Here is a 15255-nt window from a genome sequence, read left to right as displayed (position 1 = left end):
GTCCGCATGCTTGGGGCTGAACCGGCTTCCTCCGCCGCAACAACGTTATCTTGGCGTCCTAGCCAGGTTTATGTTGGGAAAATATGTTGGGTATCAAACTCATGTGTAAAGTAGCAATTTCTAAACAAATCACACACCACACATCAAAACGAACCACCAGAAAATGACAGTTTCACCACCAGAGACTGGGAACGCAGAGCAATATTTTCTTGCATCGAAATAGCTATATTTTCTTACATTGCAAAAGCAATATTTTCTAGCATCGAAAAAGCGAGAGAAACGAGAGAGAAAATACGAGAAAAAACAGAGACTGGGAACGCTAGAGAATTTTCTTCTAGTTCTTTGTTTTTTCTTCGTTTTGGAAATGCAAGATTTTGTAATGTACTAAAAATGTAAGATTTTGACTAATAATGCAAGATTTCTATTTTCTCTTATTTCACTTATTTTATTTTTGTTTCACTTTAACTTTATTGAATTGTTTCAATTGAATTGAATATATTTGAATATTGAATAATTGAATTTTGTGCATTTGTGTGCTGCGTAACGCGTAACGTTTTTTGCCACGGGAAAATGGCGGCTTTCGCCTTTTCGCCGTTTCGCCTTCCTGCAGATTTAAGGTACACGAACTGTGACGGTTTTTTCTTAAATCCATTTCGAATTTGCTTTTGAAATCGTTGTAATTGTAGGAATCATCAACGGCAAAGATACTTCGCATTCGGACTTTTATTTCGGATTCCGTAGGTAGCGTTTGAATTTATCTTCATAATCTTTATAAATATAGGAACAGTCGAACTGTTGCAACGCCGAGTGTATTGTTTGCGTGTAACGAATTTAAAGCTAAACGTAGGCATGTCAGAAGGAAACACCACATACGTTTTTACGAAATGGTTAATCGTTTATTTTCCGAGACGTACGTACATTTCCTTCCGCTGAACTTCTCTGCGGAAAACGATTAGACTTTTGCAGCGCAGTGTGTTCCACTCGCTTTTCTCGCACGCGTGCGGCCGGAGCGTTTCCGATACATTTAATTACAGCCACCGAGAAATGCATCCTTTGCGGTCGTTTGAGAAGTTAACTGAACACATGCCTACGCGGCCGGTGTGATGATTTCAACGAATCCTTAGCTTTACCCTGAACCTGAACAACGAGACTTCCTTTTTGTTTTCTTGTGTTTATACAGTTAAATCTTGCAAATCTGACTCTAGCTTGGACTCGCGGTTTGTTGTCCTCGCGATCCAAGTGCTTTCTGCTCCCTGGCTTTTACACTCTACTACTCTACTTAACCTTTATTGTTGCTGTCACGAACCTGAACTGGCTTGAGCAGTTTCTATCGTTCCAACAGTCGGTGTCATACGATCCCCATTCCACGAGCCCAGTGGCTTGCCCTGGCCCATGCATACAAACAAAAACGAATAACCCTCACAGAGAGAAAAAGAAAGAAAAACACTAATGTTAGCGAAGAAAATGAACATCTACATCCGTCTACTACCGTTTACTACTCTAAAATTAACTGGGAACGTTTGTCATTCAATTCTTTCTCAAACTAATCCGGAAGCCAAGGGGAACATATAAAAACTCTCTTAGTAAACTAGCAAACACCCACAAACGTGTGCGCTTTTAGAACAAACGCAGCCGCCGCCTATCGCCTTGGCTTATTATCGTTTTGCATAACTTTCATGCTTATTCTGTGACGAGCTTCCATCTACCGGTTGTGGATTATTGATCTTAATGCCTAAACCTAGTTAATGATTGTGTTTTTGTTCGCTCCGTTCTGGATCTTCTCTTCGTGGTTTCGATTTCTGTGTGAATTCAGCGATCGTGTGACGACGATCGCGTGTTTTAATTTTAAACCAGCAAAGAAAAAGAGTTGCAGATCAACAGTACATGTACCCTCTCTCTCTCTCTCTCTCTCTCTCTGTCTGTCCTATAGTCGTAAGTTCTAAGAACGCCGGCGGCTTGAGAGATACTTTTTGGCGTCTTTTCTATGGAGGTTGAACGGAATTGTGGGGTGGTAATAAATGCATTGAGTGTCGGTTCCTTTCCCGCGATACGAAGGTGCATGCCCGAAGAGATTGGTCGTCGTTGGTAGAGTTTGCTAGGACTTTTTGACGAACCCAACTCTTCCGGCGCAGCTTCATTTCCGGAACAAGGTAAAACTTCTTTCACTGGCCCCAGTGGTGGAGCTTACATCATGCCTCCCATGCCACCCATTCCTCCCATTCCACCCATACCTCCCATGCCGCCCATTGGTCCGCCAGCCGGTTCCTCCTTTGGAATCTCCGTCACAACGGCCTCAGCCGTGGTCAGCAGCGAAGCGACACCCGAGGCATCGGACAGTGCCGTCCGTACGACCTTCGTCGGATCGATGATACCCTTCTCGATCATGTTGACGTACTCGTTGTTGAGGGCATCGTAACCGAAGTCTCCTTGCAGCTCCTCCACCTTCGCCACCACGACCGAACCGTCAACGCCGGCGTTCTTGGCAATCTGTGTGCACGGCATCCGCAGGGCCCGACGCACGATCTCGATGCCTGTGTCCTGATCCACGTTCGATCCCTTCAAGTTTGCCAATGCCGGCGAGCAGCGGATCAGTGCGGTGCCACCACCGGGGACGATTCCCTCTTCGACAGCCGCCCGAGTCGCGCACAGCGCATCATTCACGCGATCCTTCTTCTCGTTCACCTCCACCTCGCTCGAACCACCCACCTTCAGTACGGCCACACCGGATGACAGGCGTGCCAGGCGCTCCTGTAGCTTCTCCTTCTCGTACTCCGAGGTCGTTTCCGCGATCTGATCACGGATTTGATCCGCCCGGCGATTCACGTCTTCCTGCGTGCCACGACCCTTGAGCAACAGGCAGTCGTCTTTGGTGATGGTAATTTCGCCGACCTGTCCCAGGTCGGATAGCTGTACGTCCTCGAGCTTCACCAGGTTGGCATCATCGCCAAACACGATACCTCCCGTACTGATCGCCATATCGGAGAGCGTCGATTTGCGATTGTCTCCGAAACCGGGCGCCTTCACGGCGGCCACCTGCAGACCAATCTTCAACCGGTTGACGACCAGCGTGCTGAGGGCCTCGCCGTCAACGTCCTCCGCGATGATCACCAACGGTTTGCGCTGCTGGTTGGCCAGCTCGAGGGCCGGGATGATCGACTGCACGGTCGAGATCTTCTTCTCTGAGAACAGTACGAGCGCATCCTGGAACTCCACCTTGGCACCCTTACTCGAGTTGATGAAGTACGGCGAGATGTAGCCACGGTCGAACTTCATGCCCTCGATCACTTCCAGCTCGTCGTTGAGGGTCTTGCCGTCCTTCACCGTGATCACGCCCTCCTTGCCAACGCGCTTCATGGCCTCGCTGATCAGATCGCCGATCGCACGGTCACCGTTCGCCGAAATGGTGGCCACCTGTGCGATCTCCTCCGGTGTGTTCACTTTGCGCGACAGCGTCTTTAAGTGTTCCTTGACGGTGTCCACGGCCAGCATAACACCGCGTCGGATCTCGATCGGATTGGCACCCTTCGAGATCTTCTCGAAACCCTCCTTGGCGATGGCTCGCGCCAGCACGGTGGCCGTCGTGGTTCCGTCACCGGCCTCCTCGTTCGTGTTGTTCGCCACATCCTGCACCAGCTTCGCGCCGATATTCTGGAATTTGCACTTTAGCTCGATTCCCTTCGCCACCGTTACACCGTCCTTCGTGATCTTTGGCGAGCCCCAGCTTTGTTCCAATATAACATTGCGACCCTGAGGGAGATTGAACGTATAATATTAAGGACGCAGCGAAGAATGGAGACCTATCGTACACCGCCGCCAATACACACGCAGTGGAAAAGAGAACAGAGTTCAAAAAAAGTGAACCGGGTCAAGGTGCTGATGATGCTGCCGGTGACTGATAAAGACTGTTGCTGCCGGCTTCCTTATCATGCGCCTCGTAACCACCACTACATACCTTCGGTCCCATTGTGACGGCGACGGCATCAGCCAACACATCGACACCCTGCAACATGAGGGCTCGCACTTCCGGCCCAAAGCGGACATCCTTGGCGTAGCCACGGCTGGCGGCCACCTGCCGGGCGGCGCTCACACGCAAAACTGTTGGCAAGCGGAACATTTCTACGGGAGAGATCAAGACAAAAAGGGAATTAGTTTAGCATTTAGTACAAGTGATATTTGTCTTTATTCGACCGCCAATTTACATCGATAGGGTGCACCAGAAAGAGAGAGAAATCCAGTATGTTATCACCACTGATTGCGCCTTAAAGTTAGATCTTAAAATCCGGGAAGGTTCGAACGAATGCCTGAAATTTCCGCTCTGGTGAGCGGCTTCAAATCGAACCCCCGCAGTGGCCGGTCGTGTTCGAGATCCCGCTGCCGGGACACGAGCACTTTCTGTTCGGCTCGCAGCCTCTCGATTTCGGTCTCCGTTGTGCGCTGGTCTTTACGCAACAACTCGATCGCCTCCTGTCGGTCTTGCTTCACCAGCATCGAACCGATCGTGATCCACAGGCGCACGGACCGTGGGCTTTCGGTAGGAAAGTGTTGCTCGATCAACCGCAACGCCTCCCGTATATCCTGACGGCGCTGGTCCAGCTGCACCAGTTCCTGCCGATTGCTCAGAATCCGGTCGGCAACACGTTCCGTTTCGAGCAGGATTTCCATCAGCTTACGCTGATCGGACACGCTAATGCTGGTGCCGCTTGTTGCTTGTGCTGCCGCCATCGCGTTAGCGCAGGCAGCAGTGTTCCGTCTCTTGTTATCAGCCCCAAACGATGCACTTCGTTCGTTTTCTTTTACCTTTTATTGCTGCGTCGCCTACAAAAGCGATGCAATGTTAATGTGAGAGCAATTCATGCGGAACAAATCTAATTCTTTGAACGAAATTCAAAGAATGGATCTCGAGCGAGGCGCCTTGACAGTTCCGTTACGTAATTACGCAAGCACATGGGCGCGTGTTCCCGGTGCGTTTTGTCCGGCCCTTTTCTCCGGGTGACGCAAGAACGAGGATTTATTCGCACCAAACGTGTCTCGCTTCGAACAATTCAATCTTCGTTCCGGTTACGATAAACCGCATTTGGCCATGGCCACACCAGCGCGAATCAACACGGCACACGAAAGGATGATGAAACTTCTGGAAGCATGCGATGAGAACATTGTTTCAACCGGCCCAAGACGGGCAACACCTAACCTTAAAACTGTGTTCCTTACAGTGTGTTCACTATTGTTTTTGGCAGCCCACCCATTTACTTACCGTTTTGTGATACTTTTCGTCAATTGTTACACACAGAGACTCTGTCCTGTGATGGCGCTGGAGTGCTGAGCGGATTGCGGAATTCCGTCCGTACCGAAGAAAGAACTGGCGAACAATTCGGAACCGGTGCTGTGTGAACGAGAGTGCGCGAGTGAGCGAAAGTGACAGCTCGTGCCAATCTGAAGGTTCTGGAATCGGATCCCATCAGCTAGCAAGCGCGAGACAGCAATGTCAAAAACCCAGACTCACACACTCGCAGTTTTATGAATGAATTTTTTTACGGTCAGAATCGGGCGGTTTAAAGTTTAAATCCCCACCCACACACTATCGTACAATGGGCGCGAAAAACGTAACGAATTTCATTGATAAAAGCCGGCAGCGATTGTCAATGGACAGGGCAGTCCGCCAAAGGTGTTTTCCGCGAAACGACCCTCCGTAACACCCGATCGATCTACTATTAATTAGCTTGCCGTAGTCCGTTGCCGTCTTCTTGCCGTGTGACCGTTTCTACGGATTTGATCCAGAACTGGTAAAAATGTCCCAAATTACAAAGGAAACGTATGTGATGATGGAAGAGGCCAGTAAAATCGGCACCGGTGGCGGGGAGTTGGTGCAATCGAAACTAATCAATGTGATCCTGTGGAAATACGACGGCATGCCCGATCCGGTCGGTGACTTCCAACGCCGGCTGCAAGATGTTGGTCCATCTTGGCACGCATCCTCAGGCCCGTTGTCCCGTGACTCGCAAAGCCCAGCGTCGTCGGCCGAAAAGGAAGCCAATCTGAAGCAAATGTGGCAGATTCTGTGTGATACCGACGGTGGGACGCAACCGTCAACAGTAAGTGATGGACAGTCGAAGTAAGTTTTCGGATCGAGTGCCAAACGGGTCAGCGGAAGTTAACATTGCTTTGTGTTTTTGCACAGAAAACGATATCCTGTTCGCAAATCGCGACGCGACGAGGCCGGGACACAGGGCACGTTCAACATCGGCTTGTGGGATCCTGACACCAACGAAGCGTAGATTGTCTCGAGCGGAAAGCACGGGAAGGGTGCGCCGTCTTGTGTGCGTGTGCGTGCCCCACTTAGTTGTTCGCCCTTTTGATTTTTTTTATTTATTAACTGGTGTTTCTGATCGCACTTCAGATTTAGCTTTTGTATTGATAGCATAAAAATATGCGAATTTGTTCCTTAGTTCTGATAGAACGAAACAGAAACTATTACCTAACTACACGGATATTCGGGAAACACAATGTGCTGTGCCATAAACTGCATACCTCCGTTAGAAAATGTAATTTTTAAGAGATATTTATTTGAATGATCTTCATAAACTTATTTATTTATATAGAACACTTTTCATATCCAGTTTTCTTACTCAGTGCTAGGCTTAGAACAGAACAATTTCAGCAATAGTCAGTGACCGCAAAAGAGAGCTTAGAAACACAGGAAGCAGGAACTAAAGATATGTAGAACTTATTTCTGTGCCAAAAGATTGGTGTATTCTAACACTACTGGTATTTATTCACATGATTATTTATTTGATTCTATCGTTTTATAATAAGACATTGTAAGACACCTAAGATGATTGTACAATTGCATTTGCTACTCAAATGAAAAGAATTCCCAAAAGAAGGTTTAACGGTTGTACACATATCGACAAGATCTCAGCATTTCTAGTGGAAGAATCGAAACCGAGAATCTGAGGAAAAGTTCATCAATCATCATTCAGACTTAAGATGCTACACAACAAACGTAAACTTTGGACTGTAATGTTGCATCAAACTATAAACAATATTATATTATATTATAATATACCTCACAATTAAAGAGATCTTCGATTTTGTAATTTTCTAAAGGCAAAGTTTATTTAAATACAAACAAAAATGGAACGAATAACAACATTGTTTTCTCAAATCTCACTCATCGTAAATATTTTTGGCATTTTAGTGTTGCAGAAAATAAATGTAACGTAACAGAGTTGCATCCTTCTAAAGAATGTTAAATATACTAAACATAGGGGACAAAAAGGGTGCAACGCACGAACCGGTGGAGCGATTTTTCAGGGCTACTTCCCCGGAAAATGTGCAATATTTAGCACCTATCCTAACGGTACAGGGTGCATCTCGGGAATGCTACCGTGGAGCGCAAAATGCAACGGTCTTTCCGATTAGTTGCAAATCGGATTTGCACTAGCGAACGTCAACGTATTCCTGACGGTAGTGCTCTGCGTGTCCAGGCAGCATGTGGCAACGAAGTTTATTGGTAGCATCCGCGACGACACTGTTGGTCGTCTACAGCATCATGGCAACGGCGGCCAGCGATCGTCAGGAACGAGCCGCTCTGGTGTTTACACGTGGCGGTTCCATGGGGGTATGTACGATTATCTTATACGTTTTCTATCTCATCCACTCTCATCGATTACCGTACCTTCCGACAGTACCTTCTGGCGATTGCCATCCCGTTGCTGGTGCCGGGTCGCAATATTTATCTGTCGCACAACTTTGAAGCCAACTATGGCGTTCCGACGAACGAAACACAGTACTTCCTGTGGTATCAGCGCTTCAAGGCCACCAACTTTAACCTTACTGAAGCGATCGCGAATAACCGGCGGTTGCGACGAGACACGGGATTCAGTAGAACGTACTTCTACGGCCAGCTGATGGAGCGGATGGATCTTTACGGGCTGAACGGAACCGGATGCATGCAGCGCATGGTGTGCGAAATGTGCGAGACCCCAGTTGGTGACCATAACGGTGTTTTTGGTGATGTAATCGAGGTGATCTTCAGGTGAGATCGTGCGGCTGGCTTCTTCGAGTGCACCACACTTCTGATCGCGTTTTTGTCTCTTTCCCTCACAGACCATCATCGTCGGTTGATGAGGATATCCCTGCGATGTACTACGAGGCTGAGTCGAGTGGTTCCAACGAGGGATGCGACCAGTATCGGCCGTTCTGCGCAATCGATCTGCTCGGACTGGTATCGATCGTGCTCGAGGTGTAGCCAGAGCGATCGCCATTACCTCCAGATCGGACCGGCACGCTCTCTAGAAAGTTTCGGCCACTCTCGGGTGACGGTAGATCCACAATGGAAGCGGTTAATTAAATTAGAGCGAGCGCTTGAGGCGCTGCCATTGAGAGGTTCCGATTGTTTTCTTCTCAAAACACCCGAAAGTGATATCAGGGGCCAGTTCGCTCTTTAGTTACTTCCGCACCCGCGTGCTAGCAAGATGTGGCATCCCAGAGCGTGCTTCTTCGTGCTGGCAGTACAGATTCTTGCGATGAGTGTCCACTGCACCGGCGGAACCGACCGCCAGGCGGTCGTCAGGGCACGTCAAAAGCGAACAATTATCTTTCCGGGAAACCCTTCGCTGGGGGTAAGTATTGCCTGGCCACAGTCGACTAGGACCGACGTTGTTGATTGGTTTGCACCGTTCGTTAGCTGCTGTTTGCCATCGCCGTACCGCTTGGGGTTCCGGATCGGAACATCTTCGTATCGTACAACTTTGAGCAGAACTACAACACGCCGACCCAGGCCAACGATTTCACTGAAGGCTTCGGAAATTTTGTAAGGAGCGATGGGGTGGTAGAGCATTGACGAGTCGAGTAACGTGCGTTGTTTTTCTTGGCCAAACTAGATCCATGGAATTGTGGAAGAACTGACGTCCCCAACACTTATTGTCCCAGGACCGTCGATCAACGTGACTCCACGTGAGATGAAAAAGACGGGACCGCAAATCACGCGGAGGCGTCTCTTTAGGATTATCCGGGAACACCTCCAAAAGTATTGTGTTGTGGGCGAGTTTTGAGGGCACATCATGGACATCCTATACAAATTTGTTCCATTTTTGTTTCAGCCAAAATTTTAACGGAAAAGCTTGCCTGCAAAGGATCATCTGTGAAGCTTCGCTACATCAATTTGCGGAATCGAACGGGGTGATCGGCGATCTGGTTCAAATTATGCTCAGGTACGCATCGATGCTCAGTTGTGAAGGTGACTCCTTGTTAAATCTTCGGTCCCGTTTTGCAGTCCGTCGATGTCGAAGAGCGAAAAGCTACCGGATGACTACGTGGCCCCCGAGCGGGTGGGAAAGAGTGGCTCGTGTGACAGGTATCGATCAGACTGCCCCAAGGATCCGCTACAGATGATTAGTTTTTTTAAATGACATCAACGCTTTGGTGCCACTGTTTGTTGTTTGCAACGCAGAGCTAATTTGTGATTTTTGTAATTTAAACACACTTAAAATAAAAACCATTGAACACGTATTTTAATTCTACGATAACGTCAGATTAAGTAGTAAAAAACGTTGAGTTTAATGTCGTCAGCATAGAGTAAGAATAATCGTATCAATTCCTACAAATGAAGAAGTCCGTAGCATCTAAGCGCCAGAACCTCCAATGGGACATTGTCACGCTTCGAATCCGGCACGGCACTCACCCAATTAACACCCCAAAAACACTGGCCCGTCTGGCTCGTCCTAATTGGAGTGTGTTCTGAGCGTGCCCGAAAGCTCCAAAAACGAGGTCAGGAGCAACACCGATTTAGTAGGGGAGTGAAAGGTGTCCAAAGTTGTCCACCGTGGCCCGGGTTGAATTAGAACAATTTCACTGTGCCCAAAAGCAACGCAGGGCGGTTATTTAGTCCACAGCCCGAGAGGTGCATTAGTTCCCGTTTAGTCGTCGGTTCGGTTTGATCGTTTCGCTGCGCAACATGCAGGCTGGCTGGCAGCATCTGGTGTCGTTGATGTTGTGTGTGGTGCTCCCGTTAGTGGGTCCTTCGCAAGCGACCGATGCCACCGTGGACAGCGTGGGCGAAGGACGTATACTGGTGGCCGGTAAACCGATTCTTGTGTACCCGCAAGCTTCGCCAACCCGTCACCAGCTGATCTTCGGTATCGGTGTGCCGGTCCAGGATAATCCGCACTCCATCGTGGTCGGCTGGGTCATCAAGGCGTGGTACTATCAGCCGAACTCGACGGCTGACTACGCGGCGGTTTACGTGGAAGGTTGGAACGACAGCCGGCGTTCGCTGCCGGAGGATCGCAATCGTCGCTCGATCGAGCGGTACGAGGTGGACAATGTACCGACCCGCTTGGAACCGCTCCCGTCGGATGGTGTGTGGGACGAATTGGACGATGAGCCCGAGGAAGAGGTGGAGGATGAGGTTGGCGAGGACCCGAACGGTGGAACGTCGCCGGATTCGGACCCGGCCCCGGACGCTCAGGAACCGACCGCGAAACCTGAGGATCACTCGGGTGCAACCTTCAATGTCCACAGCAGTAGGTGGCTGGTGTACAAAGCTCTCGAACGGATGAGCTTTGGGTATGGTTTTGGGGGCCGTGCCTGTATACTACGCAGCATCTGCGATGCCGCCGAGGCACAGTTTACGCACACCGGCGGCGTGTTCGGCGAGTTGCTCCACATAATGTTCAGGTGAGCTTTGCGACTATCGTTCTGGACTTTAACTATGATCTTAACACCCTATTGTTTCTACCACACAACAACTGCTCAACGGAACTCAATGAATTGCGTATTTATTGGCTGGTGTTGTGGTAAAAACGAGAACAATAGTATAACTAAGAAAAGCTATCCTAATTGAAGATCCAGATCTAGAACCTCTTACATTGTAACTATTTCTGCCAATACATTCTTCCTTGTAGTCCTTCGTCCACCGAAGAGCCCCTGTCCGAGCACCGGGACAACGAGTATCTGCGCGCGGAGCAGCTGGGCCGGACCGGAGCCCCGTGCGACAAGATCTTCCACGAGTGCTCCACTTCGATGCTGGACCTATTCTCCGGTGTCCACGATCCGGCCCGATACGCGTTCGACCCGACGGCGTTCTTCGACCAGCTGCACCCCTCGTTGCTTCCACCGAAGCGATGAGACCCGAAGCGTTCCGACGGTGCCGCCCCGGAAGGGATTCTAGGTCGCCCAACAAACTTTCACTTCCGATCGTGGTCTCCACGATCACACCCTGTTAATGTTAATCGCCGCACAAAAGCCCAATAAAAAGTGTATAAATAGCCAAACAAAATAGTTAACCCGTGCGCTCTACTTCTTCCCCTTCGCTGGGGGGGGACCTGTAACGAGGTCACGATGCGCCACCAAAGTACGTCTGGCGGTTAGTAGTCCGCGTCGCTGAAGAAAACGGACCACCGGAAGGTGCTAAACGGCGAACACTTGCAAGTACTTGTTATGTTGGGCTCCCCGTAGTTGCGGCCAACTACGGGGGAGGTTCCGATCGGACCGGCGGACCCAGGCATGCCATTTGTTCAGTACACCGTGAACTGTGGGTTAATGTGACGTTTGGCGATGGCGCATCCAAGGATGGTTCGGTTCGGAATGGTGCTAGTGGCCGCTGCTGCTGGTGTGCTGCTGTTGTTGCCGATCACCATCAGGGCCGACTTTATCCCGTGGTTGATCGTACCGGAAACGTCCCCGACGCGCCACCAGCTGATCAGTGGCATCGGCATTCCGGTCGGCACCCCGGAGTCCATCACCAGCGGGTGGGTTATAAAGGCTCAGTACTACCTGCCGACCAAAGTGGACGACCTGAAGCCAACACTGTGGGAGGGCTGGAACGATAGCAGACGGGAGCTGTCGAAGCGGGCACCGGAAGTTCCGGTAACGCGGTTGCCGCGTTCGGTGCATTACGAACGCTACGAAGCTGGCAAGATCGTGATCAACGAGCAGCCACTGGACGATCCATCGGAGATTGAGCAGGGTGACCAGTTCGATGATGGTGATGAGAACTACTGGATCGATCAGGAAGAAGATGAGCAGTTACGGGGTCAGGTTGCCGGTGCAACACCGAATGTTGATCCTGCCCACCGGGGGAGCTACAATCCGCAGCGGTCTCGCTGGTCCTCGTACAAAGCGTTGGAGGGTTTGAGTGAAAAGTATGGTCTCGCGGGACGTCCTTGCGTGCTGCGCAGTGTCTGTGAGGCAGCCACGGCTCAGTTCACGCATACGGGTGGAATTTTCGCCGAGCTGCTCCACATCATGTTCACGTGAGTGTTTCTGTGTGATTTGGCCAGGTCCTTTCGAAACTACGTTTGCAATCGTTCCCCATCGTTCTCGATCACCACCGCAGACCCTCCAGTACGCGTGAACCAGTGTCGGAGCACCGGGACAACGAGTACTTTCGGGCGGAGCAGCTTGGCAGATCCGGAGCACCGTGCGAGCGCCTCTTTCCCGAATGTGTCCACTCCCTGCTGGACGTGTTCACGGGGGTACACGATCCAGAAACGGACACCCTGCGAGTGCTGCATGACCAGGTGAAGGCTTACCTTATGCGAAAGTGAAGTCGAGTCGATTGTGTCGGCTGTTTGCTAGTCATCTCCCGCGCGTGTACTGCCAGATCGTGGTTTGTTTGATTATCTTTTTCTAATAAAATCGTTTCACTCCCAACTCCGTGTTTATTGTGTAAAGAAGCTAATGGCTCACAAAAGTAAACTGATCGAATCCAGGGGGTCCCTGGGGCAGCGTTTCCAGTACTTGGTGCAGTTGCGCTGCGACCCCAACTCTTCGGCGAGGTAGAACTCGTTGGGCAGGTTTTCGTGGCGCGAACTGGAAGGCCTGTCAATATGATAAAAATGGGCTTAAGAGGGTCATTGCGGTGCTTGAGTGGGAGGCTTTACGTGAAGATTAGTTGTAGCATATCGCCGAGCACACCGTTCGCCTCACGGGCCGGCCAGCTCGCCAGTTCGCAGATCATCCGCAGGATGCACTTCTTCCCATCGTACCCGTACCGGGTCAGATTGAGTTCGATCGATCGGTACAGCTTCTTGCGCGTAATACTCCGCTTTGGCCGCGCCTCTCCGACGGAGTCCGCTTCGCGCGAACGACGCGAAGCTACGCCACCTTCTATCTCATTGGTATCGCCCTTCTTGAGAACGCCCTGCGTGAAGTCCGTTGAGTCCGTGGGCATGTTGTAGTTCATCTCGAAGTTGTACGCCATGAAAATGTTTCTTCCCGTGATGAGCAGCGGCACCGAGAGGGCGAATAGGATCTAGAAGGCCAGGACGACGGTTACTAGGAGGCGCGGCTGCTTACTGCGGGGCACTCGAACTACTTACTCCGGTTGCACTGTTGTAGGTGTACACCAGCGTGCGCTTCTGGCGCTCTGGTGTCTGGCTTTCAACGGGCTGGAGTTCCGGTACCATCGGCTGGATCGGATTGACCGCCAGCAATAGGAGAATCATTCGCCGAAGACACATTGCAGTATGGAGATCGCTTTCAACGCTTGCTACGAACCGGAACAGACTAACCGGCAGAGGATTTCACCGTACACCTCGTTAGGGTGGGGTCATACAGGCCATCCTTATCGCGAGTTCTATGGCGGAGTTCGATCGAAAATTAGCGCCCACCATATCACATTCACACAGTCCGCACGGGGAGCCGATAATTTTCCCACTTTTATCCAGTGAACCGAAACCGAACGCCGTGGTGAGTGGGCAGCCAGTTCTAGATCGGTCTAAGCCGCTGGTTGTCATGGTGGCACACTTTTGGGGAGCAATGGGCCGTGTCTTGAACTACAGGGCACTAGCTCCAAACAGCTACTGACGAACGACAATCCCGACAATCAATCCCAACACCTGTTCCCAAGTTATCATTCCACGTCAGCGGTGCCAAAAGGTGCTTGATAAGCAGGCGTCGCTTGCTTCTCCTTCGAATAAGGTTTATTAGCACGGCAGATAGTATGTTTGCCTTGAGCAAGCTTTTACAACAACAATGGACAGGATGAAAATTGAGGTAACGCTTCGTCGAGGTTACTTATTTACTGACCAATATCTGGATTCCTACATAGTTTCTTTAACACTTCAGTTATTTATAGTGCTTAGCTTAAGCCGAGATGTTTCTCATTTGACCATGGCCAACATGATCGTAATTTGAAAAAGAATAGAAAAAATACAGAAACGTGTAATTTATTTGTTTAGCGGATGATAAGACCTCAACAAGCAGTCGAAGCATCGACAAAGCTGAATTGTAAGACGCCCTAGCTAATCGGTTCCCACCACTATGCTCATCAGATCCATCGGGTTCGTAGGGCAATGTGCTCGGTACTTGGTGCAGTTCCGTTGCACGTGCCCAAGCCATTCAGCGTGTCCGAACTCACTCGGTAGCCGTTCATCCACCGACAGCGACGGCCTGGAAATAGTAGAAGATGATCGGTAACCAGCAAAGTAATAGTCCCACCGCGACTTACGTGAATACTATGTGCATCAAGTCGCCAAACACTCCGTTCTCGCCGTGCACCGGACTGTGCGCCAGGTCACAGATCATGCGCAGGATGCACCGTTTGCCGGCGAACCCGTACCGTTCCAGGTTGAGCTCGATCATACGGTACACCTTCTTGCGCGTTATACTTGGCCGCACCGCCCGCACTTCAACGCCGGAGTCCGCTTCACGCGAACGACGCGAAGCTACGCCACCTTCTATCTCATTGGTATCGCCCTTCTTGAGGATGCCCTGCGTGTAGTCCGTCGAGTCCGTGGGCATGTTGTAGTTCATCTCGAAGTTGTACGAAAAGAAAATGTTTCTTCCCGTGATGAGCAGCGGAATGGAGAGCGCAAACAGGACCTGGTTTGCCACGAGAATGGAACGGAACACTGAAGGCGGAGTTTTTTGCGTGTGGTTGAAATCGAAACTGAGAACCCTTACCCCGGCACAACTGTTGTACGTGTAGACTAGCGATCGTTTCGTTCGATCACTGCCGGCACCGGGATCAGCTACCGTGGTACCTTCCTGTCCACTGGCGGCAACCAACGGGCACCGGTAAACCGCCAAAAATCCTATCAGAATCGGCCCACAACTCGAAAATACCTTCATCTTCGACGCACCACTACCAACTAGTAGTCGACCGTCGACGATGTGTTCCGGTCAGCGTCCAGTCCGGTCGGACAGCACCTGGTGATCCGTGGTTGTTTGAACTGCCCCAGCTAATGTGCAGCGCTTTTGTGCATTAATTTTCACCTGATCATCGGTGTTCGTGTACGATGGCCCCATTCG

The 15255-nt window shown here is 50.4% G+C and overlaps 6 protein-coding genes across 7 annotated transcripts; 2 read left to right on the top strand and 4 right to left on the bottom strand.

Moving 5' to 3' along the window:
- Window positions 1-1906: 1906 nt before the first annotated feature.
- Window positions 1907-5372, bottom strand: LOC131211720 (heat shock protein 60A). The gene is made up of 3 exons (XM_058205304.1): window positions 5252-5372; window positions 3953-4116; window positions 1907-3747 (listed from the first exon to the last, which is right to left on the bottom strand). The coding sequence occupies exons 2-3, from the start codon at window positions 4112-4114 to the stop codon at window positions 2185-2187; spliced, it is 1725 nt and encodes a 574-aa protein (XP_058061287.1). The 5' UTR covers window positions 4115-4116; window positions 5252-5372; the 3' UTR covers window positions 1907-2184.
- LOC131211721 (p53 and DNA damage-regulated protein 1) lies at window positions 4167-5370 on the bottom strand. Of its 2 annotated transcripts, none has more exons than XM_058205305.1 (2): window positions 5252-5370; window positions 4167-4815 (listed from the first exon to the last, which is right to left on the bottom strand). In XM_058205305.1, exon 2 carries the CDS (start codon window positions 4720-4722, stop codon window positions 4273-4275), a length of 450 nt encoding a protein of 149 aa, XP_058061288.1. In that variant the 5' UTR covers window positions 4723-4815; window positions 5252-5370; the 3' UTR covers window positions 4167-4272. The 2 variants fall into 2 exon arrangements, with proteins under 2 accessions (XP_058061288.1, XP_058061289.1); XM_058205306.1 differs by having other exon boundaries at window positions 4167-5131; window positions 5252-5340.
- A 2177-nt stretch (window positions 5373-7549) lies between the features above and the next one.
- Window positions 7550-8248, top strand: LOC131207037 (uncharacterized). The gene is made up of 3 exons (XM_058199644.1): window positions 7550-7618; window positions 7686-8035; window positions 8107-8248. The coding sequence occupies exons 1-3, from the start codon at window positions 7550-7552 to the stop codon at window positions 8246-8248; spliced, it is 561 nt and encodes a 186-aa protein (XP_058055627.1).
- A 226-nt stretch (window positions 8249-8474) lies between these two features.
- On the top strand, window positions 8475-12548 carry LOC131207035 (uncharacterized). The gene is made up of 9 exons (XM_058199643.1): window positions 8475-8621; window positions 8687-8812; window positions 8883-9028; window positions 9102-9212; window positions 9275-9396; window positions 10014-10677; window positions 10905-11105; window positions 11571-12254; window positions 12338-12548. Exons 1-9 carry the CDS (start codon window positions 8475-8477, stop codon window positions 12546-12548), a joined length of 2412 nt encoding a protein of 803 aa, XP_058055626.1.
- Window positions 12549-12686: 138 nt separating this feature from the next.
- On the bottom strand, window positions 12687-13463 carry LOC131207034 (uncharacterized). The gene is made up of 3 exons (XM_058199642.1): window positions 13323-13463; window positions 12885-13255; window positions 12687-12822 (listed from the first exon to the last, which is right to left on the bottom strand). Exons 1-3 carry the CDS (start codon window positions 13461-13463, stop codon window positions 12687-12689), a joined length of 648 nt encoding a protein of 215 aa, XP_058055625.1.
- A 783-nt stretch (window positions 13464-14246) lies between these two features.
- LOC131207033 (uncharacterized) lies at window positions 14247-15075 on the bottom strand. The gene is made up of 3 exons (XM_058199641.1): window positions 14908-15075; window positions 14453-14826; window positions 14247-14394 (listed from the first exon to the last, which is right to left on the bottom strand). The coding sequence occupies exons 1-3, from the start codon at window positions 15073-15075 to the stop codon at window positions 14247-14249; spliced, it is 690 nt and encodes a 229-aa protein (XP_058055624.1).
- Between the last annotated feature and the right edge of the window lie 180 nt (window positions 15076-15255).

This window comes from Anopheles bellator, chromosome 2, assembly GCF_943735745.2.
Source record: "Anopheles bellator chromosome 2, idAnoBellAS_SP24_06.2, whole genome shotgun sequence".
Lineage (NCBI taxonomy): Eukaryota > Metazoa > Arthropoda > Insecta > Diptera > Culicidae > Anopheles > Anopheles bellator.
This window is presented reverse-complemented; position numbering and strand designations above follow the sequence as displayed.

Coding starts and splice junctions, on each gene's coding strand:
- LOC131211720 (XM_058205304.1), bottom strand. CDS start 4,114: ATGTTCCGCTTGCCAACAGTTTTGCGTGTGAGCGCCGCCCGGCAGGTG. Junction 3,748..3,952: donor CCGTCACAATGGGACCGAAG/GTATGTAGTGGT, acceptor AATCTCCCTCAG/GGTCGCAATGTTATATTGGA.
- LOC131207035 (XM_058199643.1), top strand. CDS start 8,475: ATGTGGCATCCCAGAGCGTGCTTCTTCGTGCTGGCAGTACAGATTCTT. Junction 9,029..9,101: donor ATCCGGGAACACCTCCAAAA/GTATTGTGTTGT, acceptor TTTTTGTTTCAG/CCAAAATTTTAACGGAAAAG. Junction 11,106..11,570: donor TTCGACCAGCTGCACCCCTC/GTTGCTTCCACC, acceptor GGCGCATCCAAG/GATGGTTCGGTTCGGAATGG.
- LOC131211721 (XM_058205305.1), bottom strand. CDS start 4,722: ATGGCGGCAGCACAAGCAACAAGCGGCACCAGCATTAGCGTGTCCGAT.
- LOC131207037 (XM_058199644.1), top strand. CDS start 7,550: ATGGCAACGGCGGCCAGCGATCGTCAGGAACGAGCCGCTCTGGTGTTT. Junction 7,619..7,685: donor CACGTGGCGGTTCCATGGGG/GTATGTACGATT, acceptor ACCTTCCGACAG/TACCTTCTGGCGATTGCCAT. Junction 8,036..8,106: donor GTAATCGAGGTGATCTTCAG/GTGAGATCGTGC, acceptor TTTCCCTCACAG/ACCATCATCGTCGGTTGATG.
- LOC131207034 (XM_058199642.1), bottom strand. CDS start 13,463: ATGTGTCTTCGGCGAATGATTCTCCTATTGCTGGCGGTCAATCCGATC. Junction 13,256..13,322: donor CCTACAACAGTGCAACCGGA/GTAAGTAGTTCG, acceptor CTGGCCTTCTAG/ATCCTATTCGCCCTCTCGGT. Junction 12,823..12,884: donor ATGCTACAACTAATCTTCAC/GTAAAGCCTCCC, acceptor TCATATTGACAG/GCCTTCCAGTTCGCGCCACG.
- LOC131207033 (XM_058199641.1), bottom strand. CDS start 15,075: ATGAAGGTATTTTCGAGTTGTGGGCCGATTCTGATAGGATTTTTGGCG. Junction 14,827..14,907: donor CGTACAACAGTTGTGCCGGG/GTAAGGGTTCTC, acceptor GTGGCAAACCAG/GTCCTGTTTGCGCTCTCCAT. Junction 14,395..14,452: donor TTGATGCACATAGTATTCAC/GTAAGTCGCGGT, acceptor TACTATTTCCAG/GCCGTCGCTGTCGGTGGATG.